The sequence below is a fragment of the Typha angustifolia genome, chromosome 10 (genome assembly GCF_048772165.1).
Source record: "Typha angustifolia cultivar Huaian chromosome 10, ASM4877216v1, whole genome shotgun sequence".
Lineage (NCBI taxonomy): Eukaryota > Viridiplantae > Streptophyta > Magnoliopsida > Poales > Typhaceae > Typha > Typha angustifolia.
Genome location: NC_133248.1, coordinates 7,982,342 through 8,002,095, shown reverse-complemented (window position 1 = coordinate 8,002,095; position 19,754 = coordinate 7,982,342). Strand labels below are relative to the sequence as shown.

The 19,754-nt window shown below is 35.1% G+C and overlaps 3 protein-coding genes across 5 annotated transcripts; all 3 read left to right on the top strand.

Annotated features, from left to right (window-relative positions):
• Positions 1 to 909: 909 nt before the first annotated feature.
• LOC140768808 (thioredoxin-like fold domain-containing protein MRL7L homolog, chloroplastic) lies at positions 910 to 2,440 on the top strand. Its single transcript, XM_073109229.1, has 4 exons — positions 910 to 1,802; positions 1,890 to 1,971; positions 2,055 to 2,166; positions 2,251 to 2,440. The coding sequence occupies exons 1-4, from the start codon at positions 1,126 to 1,128 to the stop codon at positions 2,370 to 2,372; spliced, it is 993 nt and encodes a 330-aa protein (XP_072965330.1). The 5' UTR covers positions 910 to 1,125; the 3' UTR covers positions 2,373 to 2,440.
• A 716-nt stretch (positions 2,441 to 3,156) lies between these two features.
• Positions 3,157 to 8,630, top strand: LOC140767946 (uncharacterized). 3 transcript variants are annotated; one of them, XR_012105655.1, is made up of 7 exons: positions 3,157 to 3,409; positions 3,653 to 3,745; positions 4,611 to 4,821; positions 5,746 to 5,822; positions 6,918 to 7,025; positions 7,160 to 8,070; positions 8,201 to 8,630. XR_012105655.1 is itself a non-coding variant. In XM_073108002.1 (6 exons), the coding sequence occupies exons 1-6, from the start codon at positions 3,347 to 3,349 to the stop codon at positions 7,319 to 7,321; spliced, it is 714 nt and encodes a 237-aa protein (XP_072964103.1). In that variant the 5' UTR covers positions 3,157 to 3,346; the 3' UTR covers positions 7,322 to 8,630. The 3 variants fall into 3 exon arrangements, 2 of the variants coding, with proteins under 2 accessions (XP_072964103.1, XP_072964104.1); XM_073108002.1 differs by having other exon boundaries at positions 7,160 to 8,630; XM_073108003.1 differs by lacking the exon at positions 6,918 to 7,025 and having other exon boundaries at positions 7,160 to 8,630.
• A 5,650-nt stretch (positions 8,631 to 14,280) lies between these two features.
• LOC140768036 (uncharacterized) lies at positions 14,281 to 17,571 on the top strand. The gene has a single exon (XM_073108120.1). It carries the CDS (start codon positions 16,899 to 16,901, stop codon positions 17,286 to 17,288), a length of 390 nt encoding a protein of 129 aa, XP_072964221.1. The 5' UTR covers positions 14,281 to 16,898; the 3' UTR covers positions 17,289 to 17,571.
• The last annotated feature ends 2,183 nt before the right edge of the window (positions 17,572 to 19,754 follow it).

Here is a 19,754-nt window from a genome sequence, read left to right as displayed (position 1 = left end):
GAGGCTATTTAGTGAGATAGAGGTTATGTACCTTTGAAAAACAAAAGGGAAGTACTTCAAATTATGCATGCAAAGATTTTGTTGAATTGTCTCTACTATGGATTCAATGGAAGGTTTATCTCTCGAGATATAAAGACTCATAAATTCAAATTATTCATTATGAAATTCATAAATGGAGGCATACCTTTTAAGTCCAAGAGTTATATGAAGATCATTTGCAGAAGTAACATAAAAAAAAAAGTGGCAATACTATGTTTATTTTGGAAACATCTATTTATAGAGATATAATGAATAAGATATTAAATAATATTTGGAATACATTTCAAAAATTGTTGATAAAGAGATATTAAACGGTTTATATTCCAAATGATATATACATGTCATATCATTGAGCTTTGTAGTATGAAATCTCATTTTAAATTATTGTTTAGAATGAAACCTTATCTATTGTATATTTTTAGGTTTTGCTTATGTGCACGTATTGGATGTAAAGCGGACCAATTATGATATCAAGGCAGAGAAATTCATATTTATTAGTTATGTTACTGAAAAGAACGGTGAAATTGTATGGATTTAGAGATGCATAGTAAGAAATGTGATATGTCTTCATACTATGATCAAACAATTGTTATGCAATCTCTATCGAGATCTCACACTTATGATGTACTTATTTCATCAACTTCTTATCCGATAGAAGAGATGAATGGAAGGAGGATAAAATCTTTGGTATATAGTTACCTTAACCAAGGTGTGTGTTCTGCAAATAGTTTATAAACCATAAATATATTTTTATTATATAAAAAAAAAACAGGGTGTAAACCAAAAATACTTAAAAATATAGTGCCTTAAATGCAAATTTCCCTTTAAAAATGAGTAGTTATGTGGGTCGGGTGAAGAGATATTTTGGATCCCCATCGTTTGTTTCCCAAATCCGTCTTCTCTAACTGAAGTCCGAAGACCCCCCCCCCCAGAAAGTGAGCTTTCTCTGTGCTCTCACACACTTACTAGCAGTAAGTGAGTTCTCAGCAGTAGTCTTCACTTTCTTGACACCCTCACTCTGCAGGAAAGCTTGGGAAGAGTAGAGATTTTTAGTGGGTATTTGGTTCTGTCTCTACTGCTCGCAGAATGGCATTACATTTGCCATTGCTCTCCAGATGCTTGACACTATGTCTAAGAGAAGACACCCATCTTCGCTTCTCTTCTCCTCCTGTTTGCGCGCTCCATTCGCGCTCCAGAAATCCCTGTTTCAAGATTTCTTCATCCAGGTATAAGCGGATTGCCCGTTTCGGTGATAAGCAACCAAGAGCTTCGAAAGCTGTTGAATTAGTATTTGGCAATAACGACGATGATGATACGGAGAGTGGTGATGATGATGACGACGATGATGAAGATGATGATGGCCCATTGCTGATGACTGAGGAGGAGAGGGAGGAAATGAGGAGGAAAATCCGTCAAGTGCTTGATACAAACCCGGAGATGCAGGAGGAGACTGACCCAGAGAAAAGGAAGATCAAGATGAAGAAATTGTTGGAAGACTATACTTTAGTGGTCGAGGAGGAGGATCCAGACTGGCCGGAAGATGCTGATGGGCGGGGATTCAACTTGGATCAGTTCTTTAATAAGATCACGATCAAGAATGTCAAGAAGGATGATGACGAAGATTACGACAGCGACGAGGAGATTGCATGGCAGGACGACAACTACATCCAGCCGATCAGGGAAATCACGACGAAAGAATGGGAGGATACTGTGTTTAAAGACTTCAATCCTCTGATTATACTCGTTCACAATCGATACAAAAGGTTTGTTTCTTCACAATGTGCAATGCTTCATTTGCTACCATTAAGTGTTTGTTGATGTCCCACGAGAGCATTTGGCACCGTTGACAGGCCTAAGGAGAATGAGATGGCCAGGAGCGAGCTCGAGAAAGCAGTGCAAATATTCTGGGAATCTGGCCTGCCTTCACCAAGAGTAAGAAGAGACATGATCAAGATGCTTGAATAAGATGGCATATGAGTTCTGTATCATTTCTGATGACAATTATACCATTGCAGTGTGTCGGGATAGATGCTTGCGTCGAACATGATCTTGTCGATGCTCTGCAGGTATCTGTCTTCCCTGAGATCCTCTTCACAAAAGCAGGGAAGATACTGCATCGCGACAAAGGTAGTATGAACATTTTAGTCTTTACACTATACTTGGTGAGATTGATTCCAGAAGTTCATAGTTTTGCTTTCTCTCTTGTTTCAGTTGTCAGGACAGCAGAAGAGTGGTCAAAGATCATGGCCTTCTTCTACTACAAAGCAGTGAGGCCATCATGCCTAAGTAAAACAGCTGGTCAGATTCAAGAAAAGATACCATCACTTCTGTAGATGATCATGGAAATGTCAGATCTATGATCAAAGTAGATTATTGTATAAACGGTTTATATTCCAAAATGAAGCTCTTTATTAATAAATCTTTATTTTTTTTATCATTCATGAGTCTAAAGGCTAGATATGGGCTAAACAAAAGACTAACCATTTTTAGATACGGAGACACTTTAGGTCTCACTAAGCTTTTAGCTGTCTAATCTAGGATTTAAGCCATATGCGTCACCGAACAATTGTTTTGAATCAAACACCGCCGAGACCTGCTCCAAGCTGTTGCGTTGCCAAGCTGTTCTTCCAAGTTAACCGCACTGCCAAACCATCAATTGAATCGAGCCAAACTACCAAATCATTAACCACCAAACAATTTCTCCATAATATTATTTTGGGTTGGAGTTAGAACTTATGACCTCCTTAGTTATGAGCAAGATACCTATCAACTCTACTAGAGTTGGTTGGTTCTTTATTAATAAATCTTGCACACATTCAATTTCTTATGCTTTTTTTTATATAATAAAATAAATTGGTAGAAAAGGGTTCCTCTCTTCCTCCTTTCTCATAGAACAAGATGGCAATTTTCTAAATAAGAGAAACTAAAGAGAGAAGAGAATAAAAAACTTGTAGTAATCTTTGTAATCGGCGTAACAACTCTCACTTACAGAAGCCAAGAGGAAGCAAGTGCCGACTTCTAATCTTTCTGCAACTTGAGCAACGCGGCGCCGGCTTCACATGTTAGGATAAGCCGATCGCCTCGTTTCGCCTTAAAAGTCCATTAAACACGGGCTTGAGCCTTGAGGTAATCGTACCGACGGTTCGCCGCCTCCTCTTCCGCTCTGTTAACCCTCTTTCGAGTAGAAAGGCTCCAATTTTTCCATTCCTCCTCTTTCCGTCGACGACTACGAAGGCGCGGGAAAGAGAAAGAAACAAGCGAGTCGAGAAGAGTTAGACCATAAAAAACGCTCAAATCGCGAGGTTGAATGGACGGGAATCGACCGAGAAGAGCATCTCTCAAAGCCAAACATCCCAATTGGAAGGAGAAGGTATAGGTTGTTGTGGTTTCTTACCGATTTGAATCGTTGAGTACTTGGGTAGTCTTCGTTCGATCAAGAGTGGATCGGTTCGGTGTCAAGAGTTTATTTTTCTTTTGTTGAAGCATTGTATGTGTTTTTTTTCCTTCTTTATACATGTTCTTTGTAGTTGGTTAAATTGGATTAGCTAGTATTTGAATACTGCGTCTTCGTCTATGGCATGTATGTTTAAAAATTCCATCTTGTTCTGTGCAGCTTAGCCAGAATTGCTTAAGAAGAGTCAAAAAGGAGAGAGCCCAATTGCTATGGAAAATTAGGACAAATGGACACCAAACTCCAAATGAGAAGGTCTGCACTTTACCGTACCTTTTTCTCTTTTAGGTCTCGCTCTCTAGGTAACTAGAGAGCAGCTTTGTTGCTATCGTTCTGTAATTGTCTCATGAAGATGGACTTGCAGGTAGCCTATGGCGAATAAGTTCAATTTTTTGTAAAACTGCAGCAAGAATGCACAATAATCCTATGATCTAATATTTACCGGATAGCTGTGTGAGTTTGTTAAGGCAAAAGTGCCAAATTGACAATCTAAGCATGGTAGGGAGCCCAGGTATCAGCATATATAGGAAAATGGGGAAATCTCTACTGATCTGGCAAAAGTTAACTGTCTGTAATATCTAGGATATTGGAGATGTCAGAGGCTTTATTAGAATATGGATGCCTTATTGAGGTCCAGCCTTATGGAAATCAAAACTTTTAATAGTCAGTTCAGATAGACAAAAAGGAATAGTAAGAACGGCAGCTTATGGTTTTACCAGTGATTATGTATTTCACGTCTTGACTCATTTTGATGTTTCGCTGGAATAAGATGCATTAGATGGTATTGAACTGTATGCCATTGAAGTGGAATGCACCAGTGCTTTGCATTATGTCTTGATAATCAATTGCAGTGATAAATAACTTTGATTGATTGCTTGTTATGGTACGTAGGTATAAAGTTATTATCAGGCACACCCACCACACCATAGAAAAATATAGGAGGTTTTCTTATGCAACTTGAGGAAGATGATTTCAGTTTCTGCATACAATGGCAAATGATATATATATATATATCTATAATCAGTTCAGTCTAATCTCATCTACGTAGTAATATTTAAAATCTTGAACTTTGTTTATAATTCTTTCGTTTCTGATTACACGTTCACTGCCAATTTAACAGGAAATTGTGGATTCTGCATTCAGGGATATTGTTTCTGATGAGCTGCAGAAAATCAAGCAGTCATCTATGAATGACAGCCAGAGCACAGAACTCGATCTCATATGGCAATATGATGGCCCATTCACAGCTAAGTCAACTGAAAGTGAAGAGTTATTGCTAGAGATGGAAAGACTTCTTTATGAAGATCTTAGAGAAGAAATGATCAGGAGAGGTAATTACTAGTTTCTTTTACTTGCTTGACAATTTAGGTTTAGATGGGGTAGCGTTCTGCACATTTTGCTTTATCATAGAAATCTGAAAGTTGGATTGCAGAATGTTCACTTACATAGCAGGTTCAAGAAATATATTTAACTAGTGATACAAACGCTTGTGTATGTATATTTTTTCTGACTACTGAGTCAAGTACTTGTCATACTCAATACACCAAATAATCTATTAGGCTTCACAAAATTATGTTTTCTTTCAATTCTCATGGCAGAGACCATCTTGATTCTTCTTGAACATTACACTTACCTTGATCTTGAACTATTTATTGACCATGCTTTTCCTTCTATTTTGGATTTTTTGTTACACTCTTTTACATTCATCTTAAGTAGATGCTGCTTTCTTCCAGGGTGCTTCTATGTTAAACTATTGTTTATAGAAAAACAAGCAAACATTTCTTATCTTGGTGAAGTAATAATACTAGTCACTGGAGTTGTTGAAGGACATAGGTGAAGTTTTGTTGTTTTTTATCAATAACAGAATTAGAGTGAAAATTGACAGCTATATGTTCTTTCTGAACTATTTTGATGTTGTATATTTTCATTATGGACATGAAACATAGATATATTTAAATTTGTGGTACTCCCCATCATTGGAATTTGGTACTGTTTCCTACTTCTCAGGATGATTTGATAAGAATAATATAGGTTATCTAGTATTAATTAGTACTTCTATAAGTAAGTTTTTACCTGTCTATAACATGTAAAGTACCTGAAACTGGTTTTCTGATGAGACCTAGATTTTTATATTCTCTTCAAAGCATCTTATTTGATTATTCCAGTAATTAGTATGTACTTAGCTTCTCATTGAGCTTTATTTATATAATAATTAGTCCTTAATATTGTCATAAATGGTTGACTAATCATTACAGAGCTAGAGGTCTTCGAAGAAGAAGATGCATACTTAGCTAGGGCAGCTTTTGAACACATGCAACTAAATGATAAACAGGTATGCTTAATGAGCACATGCCAGTGTTTTTAATTTGATTTATAATCTATACATAGTTGTTGTCCATTTGCTCATCTACTTAGAAATAGTTCCATGCAAATGGAGAGGCTCATATTGTTATTTCTTCTCACATTCATCAGCACAGGTTGGTGTTTTTAATTCGATTTACAATTTATACATTGTTGTTGTCCATTTATTTATTGAGTAGCACTATCAAGTTACATGAAGTTTGCAACACTGTTGCTGTATGAGTAACACTGTCAAGATATGCACATACATTTCTAAGTTGGGATTTCTGAACTTCAGATTTCCTCTTCAAAGAATGTGCAGTCGTTGGGGCTGGACTGTTAATGTGCTAAATGACTTAACATTGCACCTTAACTATTGTTCTGCCAGAGTAGCCCTCATTAAAGTAAGCATTTAATCAGAGTAAGATATTAGACATGTTAATCACTGAAACAGTTTGGAACAATAGCTAGTTAGAAGATCATTACATGCACATGTTGCACGCATACAAAGGGTGCAACAATGTACTCTTTTAGTATACCACTACTTGGGATGTACTTTATGTGGCTTACTCCAGAATTTCGTCGATTGGTATTACTTAACTATTTATTAGTGGTACAACACTTAGGAAATGTATTCATTCCATCTTTGCCTATGTGCAATACATGGAAAGAAAATCTGCTGGTGTGTGTTTGGTTAAATATAAATATATAACACAATAATACATAGATGCCTACATGTAGTCATATTTAGAGTAGGAGATGTACGTTATAGTTTAGAAAGCTCACAGCATATTTTAATACTATCCACATAAATGCCCTGACAGCATGCAAAGGGTACAGCACTACTCCGTATTAGTGGCTATGGCTTCACATGGCAGGTTTTAATTGTTAGAATCTGCATTGCTTTTATATTGGAACACATATCTTTTCCCTGTTCCTGTCAAATGTTTTATCATGGCTCCCTGTTGATTTTGCTGCATTATTCCAAGGCATCCATGCAGTTAGTTTTCCTGTTTTATTTGAATCTATCAACTCTTCGTTGCTTGTTGGCTGCTGTTTGGGAAAATATTCATTTTAGGCTGTCCAGAATGACAGAATATGGTGTCCAGTCTGCAAACAAGGAGAGCTTAGAGAGACCCATCATCTCATACATTGTAGTTGTTGTAGCCTGCACCTTGACCTTGGAGATGATAAGGTTGGACATTACCCACTCATGCATTTCTTTTAGAAAATAAGACTTCTAAGGAACATTGGATTTGTAAAGTAATTATTTTAGAAGATTGGTTTTTATATAAGATTCTTCCCATATCTTTTATCTCGTTCCTTCAGGTTAACCTGGACTTCTTGCGAGATCGATTAGCTGAAGTACACTTGGAACATTTAGACAGAGGATGCAAAGCAACACCAAAGTTCTCAATGCATACTAAATTTGGATTGACTGCACTTTACATCCAGTGCGAAGTATGCAGCACCTTTGAAATTGTAGTATAACTTGTAACAAAACTGAAAAGGAAGAACTACAGTACAGAAGCTGAAAAAGTTTGGAGAGGTCATTGTAAAATCTTGATTACCTTTTCCTTTTATTTTTGAGAGTTAATCGTAAAATTATTTGATTTTTTGGAGAGAATTCTTCAAGGGTTAAGTAGATTGTGAAATTCATGTAAGTATGGATCCGATCCGATCCATCTGTGTTTGTGTTGACATCATCTAATTTCATGTAATTGAATTACAAAGAAAAATATTGTAGTATGCAATTCCACCTTATTATTAGATTAGTTGATACAACATTGGTGGTCTCTATATTGATGTATATACTCAGTGTTCTAGCTTATGGAAGAGGTAGAAAGGAGAATGTGCATTTAGGTACTTGTCACTCACATTTTATCAAACTATGCAAATATTGAAAAATTTCCCCTCTTCTCTTTTACATATAAGGTATGCTCATAAAGGCTCGATGAGCCCCATAAAGGCTTTGTGCAAACTCTGTAATTGTTTATATCTTGGACCAGGCATGGTACAGTCCTTTTTATTGGGGCCATTGGGCTGCAACATTTATTTCAACTTTTTGGGGGTTACTGGCATAATCAATTTTATCTGACAATATTTCTGAAGCTGCCTTTCTTCATCATACAATTTAGTTCTTATTGCCCTTTTCCCCTTCTTTTTTCTGGCTTACAGAGAATTCCTGCCTGCATTTATCATTGTATGTAAGTAAAAAAAAACAAAAGGGAGAACAACAGGTAGAGCTCACTTGGCATTGAACTAATTATTTTGTTTCACTTCTTAGTTTTTTTTTTTTTCCTTCTCTAATCATTGTCTTACTTTCCTTTCCATTTGTTTGATCCTGATCATGTTTTGCATGGAAAAAAGAAGAAGAAAAACATCAGATATCATACCAAAGGTGTCACAGAATTCAATCCAAAAGATTAACAAAGTCCACATTATCCAGAAAGGATGAAGAACATTTGGCTCCTAGGTAAAACTAAAACAAAAAACAAAGAGTACTTTTCTTGAGCTTGCATGCCAGCTTTGAATGGAATGTAGAGATCACTAAAAGCTCTCAGATTTGGAAGGGAGGAAGATCTTGACTGCATGCATGACTGCAAGCTAGCTGGAGATTTGTCATGTTGTTCATGAAGACCAAAGGAATCTTTTCTGCTTCATGGGGGAGGGGGTGGAACCCTCCACACTATCACTATGACAATGTTATTGTCCTCCACTTCCATTTGGGTAGGTAGGCAGGGTTCATCTGCCATCTATCTGCCATCCTTGTTTAAAGAATACTGGAAGCTTTGTTTATTGCCCAAAAATTAAATAAAATACATAATAGATAATTAATAAGAAGAGTTCATATAGCTTCTAACTCCTCCTCCTCACATTTCAAAGCTTCTAAGATTAGGATTTTCTTTCTCTTTGCATGTCCTCACTTATAATATTCTAAATAATGTTTGTTAGGAACAAAGTATAGTTTTTTTTTTTTCTTCTTCTAATGAGACATCCTAGTCAAGAAATAGAATATAAGGCAAGTGTCATTTAACTGATTATTTAGTTTAAATAGTTATCACCATTTTTTTATATATATATTACTCATGAGATATCTTACCCATTAGATGATATATATAATAAGAAAACAACAAAAGACCTTGCACTACTCTAGGACAGAATTTTTTTGTTGTTGTCTGTAAATCAAATATACCAAGGAATGAGAAAGAATTGCAGAAGAAAATATATCAAAGTATGTTATGCTCAATAAGACTAACATGTAGATGGCCATATGAGAACAAAGAATTTCAAAAGAGGATGGCTTAAAATAAAGAAAGAAGAGAAGGTTCTTTGTGGAGTTATCTTCCCAAACAAAGATATATATAAACTGAGATGTGTATTGGTCAACTAGATCAAGCAGTAACTCCCCCATGTAAGATCTTGTAAGAAACCAAGGACAGTAGCCTAAAACCATTTGCCCCTTTTTGTTGTTGGAAGGTGATTCATGCCAAATGAATCCAAAAGCAAGCAAATCTACTTTATCTCATTAGTGTTTCTAATTTAATTATAGGTCACCCTCAAATCTTCTTATCTCATTCAATATCTTTGGGTTAGAAAAATAAACCGATAATTGCATCTAAAGTCATAAATGTTGTCCATCTTTATATAGACATCTTCATTTATTTTTGACTGCATATTGACCTCTTTAACTATGTATGAATGTCTCTTTCATTACTTTAAAAAATCATGCAAATAATCAAATTTATGTTTTTGTTTAAGAAAGAGATGATAATTAGTAGTAAGATAATCATTTGATATTCTTAATTAACACCATCGGGATCTAAGGCCTCGTTCACTTGTAGAAGAAAGAGAAATTAAATTAATATAAACCTGCTTATATTAATATAGCAAGTAAACAACGATTTATCTCAATACTAGTTTATTAGCACTTACTCCTTTCTCCTTTTCTCTTTCATTTAATCTTTTTATATTTATCGGCTACCAGCTATTATTTTACCCCCTTAAAAGGATGTTACTCTAATCAACTATCATTTTAATTACACTCATCATCCATTAATTATAGAAAAATATTTTAGTTATTTGTTAAAATATCATTTTAATTTTATATTTATATAAAAAAAACATCATAATAATTTATACTAATATAACCTCTTTTATGTAATTACATAGTAAATGAGCATACCTATATTTTCTCTCTTTTTGAAAAATATCCACACACAGATGATTCTTTTAAGTTTCAAACAGTGGTTACAACATAATACACAAATAAGAAAGGGAGATAGAATAAAATCCTGTAACAAGTCCCACTCTCGGTTGAAAAACAGACAGACTAATAATTAACCTAGAGTATCAATATATAACAAATCTCTCTCTTCGCCAATCGAAGCTGTCTTGCAAAGAATAAATAGTTGCAAAAGACTTATACTCAGAGCGCTTCTCAACAAAGGGTCAAAACGTTCGACGACTCTTTTTCCCGGCCAAAATAGACCCATCGGGGCACAGTGAAAAATGTAAATTATTAAATAATAAGTGAACGCCGGTCAGCCCAAAGATTTAGACTAAACTCTTAAAACTTCATCTCTCTCTCTCTCTTTCTACTTTCCACATACATATGACGACGAATGATTCAAATTTGAAAAGCAAACTCCATCAAATGCTGCATCACGTGGTCAAATCAGTCAACGTTGATATCGTTTCCTCGAAGGTCCAATCTAGTGGATAAGTGCCAAAATGATACCCATCTTTTTCTTGACTTTGGGAAGCTCTCGTCATGATTCATGACTCATGGACTTCATTGATGATGTTAATTACTTTAATTAGTTGTCTTAATTGCCGTGTTAACTCCTCTTGCAACCTCTAATAATTAAATGGAAAGTATTAAATTAGTCCTTTGATCAACCAAACACGGCTCAGCACTTGATGCTGATGGTACTACCTACCTCTAAATAACTCCTAAATTATATGTTATTTTTCTTTAAAAAAATATTTAAAATATATTCAAAGATTATTCACAATAGATGGTCGTTGAAATTAATAAATATATATAAATAACTAAAATATTTTATTGATTCAGTTCAGTGCATAATTCATGTACTATGATTAGAGGAACCTAATTTATTTTCGTTACGGGTTGAGACTTAGGGTTCATATCTAGATAATCTATGCAGATTCGAATTTAATATCTATAAATTATTTAGTTTAAAATATTATAAAATAGTAATATAAAAAAATTTAATACTTTTATGTGAATCTTTAATTTAATTTTCACATATATTTATTAATTATTGGTAGATTTCAATACAATTATACATTCAAAAAATAAATACAAATATATAGTATTTAAGTTAGTTATCTATTCACTATTCAAATCCAAAGAAAATATAGATAGGTAGATGGTTTCACCTCTATCCAATTGGTTTTCTGCCCTTAATTATGATATTTGAACTATTTAGATAAATTGCTCTGAAAAGGCAGTCAGGGGCGGTTGCCAAGACAGACCGACATACTAGCCGCTTATGAAACAAAGAAGGCTGCCCCCGGTCTTGACGGTTTTAGGGCTTTGTTTTAGTAATTTGTGTTTGCTAATTACTATTCTACTAAGAAATTGAGAGAGATCACTATTTGTTTTTAATACGTGGTTAGTATTTATGAATTAATAGTTTGGTTTATTAATTATTCTACTAGAAGAATTATTATTATTATTTAATATAATATATATTATACATCGTGTAAATTGCCTTGACACCTGTCTTGGCGCCCGAGAAGGTGACCGCCAGCAGATCACAGCCGTCTTTCAAAACATTGCACATTATATAAGGTTAAAATAGTCTTTTCTTATTCTTAATTTCGTTTTAATCATAATTAATCTGTTGGCTTTTTCGTGCAAGAAACTCCTAGTATTTTCTTTTGTCTAGAAGCAACCCAGCATCCATTCTCTTTTAAATGTCAATTTAATGTGTGAAGTGTTGTTAGTAGCTTTTCAAGTTTGGACTTAATTCATTAAATAATTTTGAGCAGGTACTAAAAGACTTTTTTTTTTTAACGTATTATTTATCAATCACACCCTCCATTTGTGTTTTATTATGTTACACCGTCTTGTCGAGTTTTTAATAGTTTTTAAAACTTGGGATATTTTTAAGTGGTCTAAAAGTCAAAAGTGTAAACAATAATAAACACAAAATGCGTGGTGTAATTTATAAATGTCTCTAAATTAAATTTAGATTCCCAGATTAGTCCAGAAAACACTCTTCTGTATACAAATTTGAGTTTGGTCAAGGGGGGAGAAGATCTCCTGCAGCTCTCACTGCAGGAATTTCCAGTAATCACGTACTTCTAATGGCTGATAAGTACTCGAATGCAGAAAATTCCTACGACAGGAGCTGCAATTAATCGGCGGCGGCCTGGATCGTGCTGGTCTTCGTCTTATCTTAATCATAATAATACTTTGACCAATTCTTCTATAAATAAAATATATAGTTATTTGTCAATTATGATCCTTTTGTGTTAACATACAATTAATTAATTAATTATCATTAAATACTTCACTTTTTAAACAGGGTTTCATCCCCCAAATAAATTCTGCCCCGGAAAACAACTAATGGTCAATAAGATTCTTGGCCTCTCTTATTCTCTCTTATTATTATATGTATTTTTTTTCTTCTTTTGATCATTTATGAGCCTGAAGTCTAGATATAAGCTAGATAAAGAGTTAATCAGGCCTCCCTAGATACAGAGATATTTACGTTCTACTAAATTTTAGTAAATATAGTAAGTTGTCTAGTCTACATTATAAGTCATGTGTGTCGTCGAACAATTGCTTCGAACTAAACATAATTGAAACCTGCTCCAAACCGTTGAGTTGTCAAACTGCTTCTCCAAACTAGCCGCACTATAGGCATTAATTGAGTCGAATCATTGACTACGCCACTAAACTATTAAATAATTTTTTTCACAATAATTATTTGGCATTGAAGGCGATCACGTAACTTACTAAGTTATAGAGAAAAGTACCTACTACTTCTACCGAAAACTTATACTAGCAAATTGGAAGCATATCTATGAGAAGACCAGCTATAAGTATGTATATATATATATATAACCTCCATAACTAATTTATATTCCAATTCTTAGGAGCTTTCCTTTAATCTACAAATAAATGCAAACCAAACTAAGGAAAACAATCACTGCTTCAATATCTATTCCTAATCACGAGTCGTGCACTCACAGCTAACCTCTTTTTTTAAAGAAATATACTGTTTTACCCCTATCCACTATCAATATCCAAGGTGCAACCCCAACTGTTAATTTGGTCAAATTCCTCATTCAAAATCCAATCATCCGCCGCCAAATACACTGATCTTATTAACCTCATGCACCCAAACCTGTAGAGGATCATCGGCCAAAAGGATAAGTCAATAAACCCACTCTTTCTTCCTCTCTCTTTCCTCCTCCTCTCTCTCTCTCTCCTCTCTCTCTCTCCTAATCCTATATAAGTGAACTCCGTATCTAAAACCTCCTTCCATTTCAAACCAAACACGAGTTGCTAATGGAAGGTCTCATCCCATTCATCTACAGAGCAATCAAGAGAAGAAGAAGTAGGACGTACTACAAGTGCTTGTCCTACGGCGCCGCCCAAAGGTTTAATACCACGTACAACTTCCATGACCAGAACCAGAAGTTCCTCCCTTCTGATCCTCTTCCCCCTCCCAGATTTGGAAGCTTCCGCGAGGACCGCAAGGCCCACCGCCGCCGCCACACGCTGCAGGACTTCTCCGACGAGGCCTTCTCGCCGGAGGATGACTACCAGAGGCGAGACCGCTTGCCCAAGGACGTGAGATCGAGAAGCATGCGCATCTTGTCGTGTATTGGAGCTGCTTTGTGAAGGGCAAACTTAAGTTGTAGATAAACTTTATTGTGTTGGTGATCATATGTGGAGGTAATTAATCAAGCAAACTATATATATGAATAAGATCTTTCTTATTTCTTGCAAAGGTTTGAGATATAGTTTTGGCTCTAGAGCTGCAGTTGATGGAGTTCTTTATTCATCTATTTACTTATGCTCTATTTGAGTGAGTTGACTTGTCTTACCTTCTTTCTTTTAAGTGATCTATGGTTTCGTTTCTCTATCAATGGGGTTGATATATGATAGACTTCTATTTAAATGCATACCTCTGTGGCCTATTTTTTGAAAGGTTTAGCCTAATTGTTCGATAGTATATGATTAATATCTTTTGTCTAACATATGATTATCCTATAAACTCATGATTAGAGTAGCTTAATCCTTAATCGTTTTCCATTTCATTTTAACTCCTTATTCCATATTATATATATAATACATATCAGCATATCACCTTCTTTACAGTACTGGGCTCATGTTGGGCCTTGAGGAGCTAATGGATCATTAAAAAGAATAGATGGGTATTTTTTTTTTGTTTTGAATTTGTTAGAGAATTCATAAATTCTTGTCAATTCGTTAAGAATGCATTAGTTCAATAAGACTCCATGATAATGGAAACATATGATGATGAACTTCTTCTTATACTAAAACTTTATTAATGCTTTCTCTATATATATATTTGTTAAACATGTAACCTTTGACTTTATAATACTTCTATCTCACTCCTCTAATGATTTTTGAGATTAAACAATAGTAAATTTGGCAAAATCTAATCCAATTACTTATAGGAAATGAAACAACAATGAAGAAATTAGGGTACCATGAAAAAAAAAACCCAAGACTTCCTAAAAGTGAGTCAAAGAAGGAAGCACAGACGTCTTAATCAACAGAGAAAAGAGTTGAAGCATGATTTGATGACAAACGCATCTTTTCTTGTCGTCCTTTTGGCCTTCCAAAGACGCCAAAATCTATCTCAAAACACTACCATAGATTCATTCAATTTTAGGTTTTAGCCTGAATAATTAGGATCCAATATTTGATGCCCATCCTAAAAACCATTCTCTCAGTGTTTAATCTTTGAGTGAGATCATAGTTGTGCATCATTGACCGAGTTAAATCAATTCACATCCTCCATAGAAGAGAAGGATCGATGACAAGCATCATCATAAATCATCATAATAATAAAACCTAGACCCAGTTTTTAGTTCATCAACTTATCTGTGAAAAATAGGAGCGCTTGTGTCATTGAGTACTATGGCCATAGTATTTGATGACTGATGCTTTTGTACTATTTTCCATTGCATAATATGATTCATACTGGGGGATGGATTCATCTGACATGGTGGTGAGTTTTCTATGTGGTGAGAAGAGGGTATTATTATTCCCTATCAAATCACACAAGTAAGCTTCTGTACTTGTTCAGAGTGAGTGAGTAATGTGGTAGGGCATCCCTACTTTTAACACTCAACCCCACTTTAAATGCCCCTTCATTGGCATCCATACACTCTCCCAATTGGGAATTTGGTGTCCCAATTCTTGGTTTTGTTTTTTCTAAAATTAATTAGGGGTGTCAAACCGGCTCTGGAGCCAATCTCAAACTTGTCTCAAATTAACTCAAATATTATATATATAATTTTAAAAAGTAGTTTTTAAATCCTTAGTATTTGAGCTTATTTGGTACTAGCTTGAGCTCGGCTTATTTACACTTTTAAAATTTAAAGAATTCTTATTCAAATTAAACATACATTTAAAGTTCACAATAGTCACCAACTATCTATAGCACAGATAGTAGCTACAGATTAATTGGTACCGTTCCATGATAGGAGGTTGGAGAGTTCAAACCCTAGCATAGGCAGAGGAAAATTATAATTTGTTGGTGCGATGAATAACTCATGTACGGCTTGTTAAAAAAAAAAAAAAAAGTTTGACTCAATTGTCTAACTCATTGTATGTTCTGAAGCCTAAGTGTTTTTGTATCGATTGACTCTTTTTATTTAGTCTTGTCTCTAATTTACCGGCTCTTAAATGAATAAAATAAGAAGAAAAAGAAAATCACAGTGGTCAAGTGGATTCCTCGTACATCACATGAACATAACATTGGTCAAGTTGTTGCCTAGTCATATGAATATTTAATCAACATAGAAGAGTTTCAGATCTACCCTAGTAGATAAATAAATAATTAATTCATTAATTATTACTGTTGCATTTTCCTTTTATTTATTTATTTATTTATAATAATGTGGCTAACACTATACGTCTATATATATACCCACGGTTTAAAAATGCCACTTCTCATGCAAAAAAAAGGAAAATAAAAGGAGAGAAAATTATAAAGTATCATAGCCTCACTGTAGGAATTTCCTGCAGTAGAATACTTGGCCGCCTATGATTAGATATCAAATTGGTTTAGCCTTGAACTTTGGCTCTTCGTAGCAGTTTGTAGTAGTACAATTCCTGCGGTAAGGGCAGCATGAGATCCGCTCCACTGGATTAAAGTTAATAAAAACTACAAATCCAACCTTCTTATTTTGACATATATATATATATATATATATATTTTTTCAAATAATACCAATGGGATTAGTCATTAGTTTATTAGGATAATAAGTATTCTAACAGAGGACGAATTTATTATCAAAAGATTAGGTACTACCACTAAGAACTCACAGTAGCCGTTGGATGTGCCACGTTTCGACCATCCAATCCATCTAAAAATTGACCCTATTCCAACAAGTACTGCAGCACAGTCCAGACCCTCCCTCTCTCTCTTTCTCTTTCTCTCTCTCTCAACACTCAAAGCTTGCAGATAACTCCAGAGAGTAGCAGCAAATTGTGCAAAAACTCATCCCTTTCTATTTCTTCTCCCCCACTTTTATTTTTTTGAGCCATGGGAGATTATCCAAGCCCTCTGCTGCAAAACCCACTTCAAAGAATCCACTTTGGCTTCTCCTCCCTTTAGTTCTTCTTTAAATCTCCAAAACCTTCAGATTCCCGCTTCTTCTCAAGATCCAGAAGCCTTTCCGTCGCTCCCCTTTCGACGACCCACATCCCCATTTGGCCTTTTGAGCCCGCATTCTCGTCGCGAATCCGTTAAAAATCCGGTTTTTTTTTATTTATTTATTTAACGGTTCCCACACACTCGTCTTGGTAGTTGGCACCTCCCCTGGAATGTCGCTTCCTCTGGAGCCACCGCCCGCGGCGGCGGCACCGCCGCCTCCGGCAGCCGTGTACCGCGAGGCGTACAGATCGAGCGGCGGGGGCGGGTCGGTTGGGCCGGTGATCGCCGTCCTGGCGGTGATCGCGGTGCTCGGGGTCATGGCCGGGATCATGGGAAGGCTCTGCTTTGGCCGGAGGATTTGGGGCTACGGGCAGTACGATTTGGAAGGGTGGGTCGAGCGGAAGTGCCACTCTTGCATCGACGGGTGGCTGGACCCACCTCCTCCACCGCCTCCACCGGTGGTCCGCACGATAGCTAACGGCGGCCTCCCCTCGGGGCCGCCGCCTCCGCCCCCGGCGCCGCAGGAGGGCAAGGAGGCAATGGAGATGGCCGAGTCCTGAGCTAAGAGTCCTGTGAGAAATGAGTGTCCTTTTTTTTTTCTTAACCTGGTTTGTTTCCTTCTTTATTTTTTCACTTTTGCTTTTGATATGTTTCTTTTGTTTCTTTCTTTTGGGGTAGAGTCTTTCCTCTCTCTTTGTCCTTTCCTTGTCTACTACTACATAATGATGGAAATGGTATGGAAAGCCATGGCATCAAAAGGATGCGATGTTCATGGATGTTAGAAGAGCTCTACATTCTATAACTTCCAAGTCTCTCTTTGATCACTTGTTATTAGACTACTCTCTCTCTCTCTCTCTCTCTCTCTCTGTTTAATTTGAAAAAAGAAAGAAAGAAAGAACTTTGTTGATATGGGTGTGAATTGCATTGGGTCCACATTCTGGAATTGTGGCATATTCTTTTGGTCAATATTTATTAATGCAATGGGTTGATCTAAGGAAATAGGTTGTTACTATGAAACCATGGTCTATTACCATATACTATATATAAAACAAATCTAATCTAATTGTAGTGTTGCGTATAGAATTTAGAGTGTTTAGAATATGATGATGGTGGTGTTTTTTTTTATATATAAATTATAGTTTGAAGACATTCCTAAAGGAGAACCAGCTAAAACCCCTGTCTCATGGGTTTATGTTTTTAATTGGAACCCTATTTTAGATTATTTCTTTTAGTTCTTAATTTTAAATTGTTCCTATGTCAATGATATATAGCAACGGTAAGATTAGAGTACTATGATTGTAACAATAAAAAAGTATATATTTATATATTCTAATAAAAAAAAAAGTGTTATCTAATATAAGACCACCACTGCTCTAGGTTTAAAATAAAATTTTATTCTATAAATTATATTATATTTTTTATAAAAATATTATTTGATTTGATATAAAGTAGTAAGTTAATAAGATAAATATAAGGATAAATTAGTAATTTGGTTAGATAATTTTGATTAATAAAATAATTATTAGCTAACAGTATATTATTTTTTTATTATTTTCTTTTAGTTGAAAATTGAGGCAGTATTCAAAGGGTTTTTAACACAGCAACCCCCCCCCAGTTTGGTGGGGCTCATGTGGTAAGAGAGCCCACATGATTAGCTTTCCCAACACACTAATGCTAATGCTCCAGATTTCCTTCTGCCTTTAGATTCTTCAGGTGGGTCCTACATTGCATTCTATCTCTTTGCCCTTTGCCCCCCCCCCCCTCTCCTTGTTTGATTGGATTACAAACTTTTGACTTATTTGTAGGAAAAAATAAAAAGAATTTTATAAATTGCACCGTACATTTTATCTATAATTTGTGATTCGCACTTTGTTTTTAAAGTTTTTGTAACATGATTCTTATTTTTTCTTTATAATTCTCATTTAACACTCTCTGTTAATTTAAACGGTACTATTAAAAGAATATTTTGTTATAATATATAAAATAATTTATAAATATTTAAATTATCCATGTATTCTTCGGAGAAAGGGCAAAGAGGAAAAAATAATTATGAGGGTATTTTAGTAATTTTGGTCGATATCAGTTAGTTAAAATAACATTAGGGTTTTAAACGAGAATTATAGAGAAAAAAGAGGGATCGGATTACAAAATTGTTGAAGACAGATGTTATCACAAAATAAGTAACGTATAGAATGTGATTTTTAAAATATATATAAAAAAATAAATTTAGAACATCTTTTAATTTAAGACATCGAGTTCATTTTAAGATATTTAGTTGTTTTCACTCTTTTCTTGTCAAATTGTTTTCGGACCATGTTGAAAAAAAAAGAGAAATGATTATTCGGTAATCCCTTTGCCTAAACTTTAGCCAGCTTTATAGTAATATATTGTGCCACATTTTGAAAGTTAAATTAATGTTGAGTATCGTAATAGTATAAGACTATAATATACTTAACTTTTATAATACGTCTGTAGTGAATATGAGATGTTAGTCTTTGATGCTATTTGTGATGGATATGGTGATATCTATATTATGTAAATTATGGTGAATTTTGTTACCAATAGGCTTGATCCGATCTGTAACAGTTTTGGATTAGTTCGAGGATATGACTTTCGAAGGAAGCTGTGGATGATCTAACTGTTGGATCTTCCTGAAATTTGGATATGTCGTCACCCTCGAGCTTTCCAACGAATCCAAAATCATATGATTTGGATGGCTAGATCTTGAAATATTGGCTGTACAAAAGCCGAAGGTCGGGTAAACCCTAGCTTAATAGTCCTTCAATTGCTAGATAGATGCTAGATTAATTCATCGGAGTGAAAGGAAGAAAATTGTTGTAGAAGTGGGGGGACTAAAAGTTAGAGGAAGTAAACCAAAGACTTGGGCAATGGAAAGAAGGGGGTCGGAGAAGACGCTAATAGCTAGAGCAAGATAGGAGATAAAGACACTACTATTTTCAATTATTAGATTTTACTTCAATTAGGGTTTTCTCTATATATTTATAGAGGCTCACCCTAGGAACCCA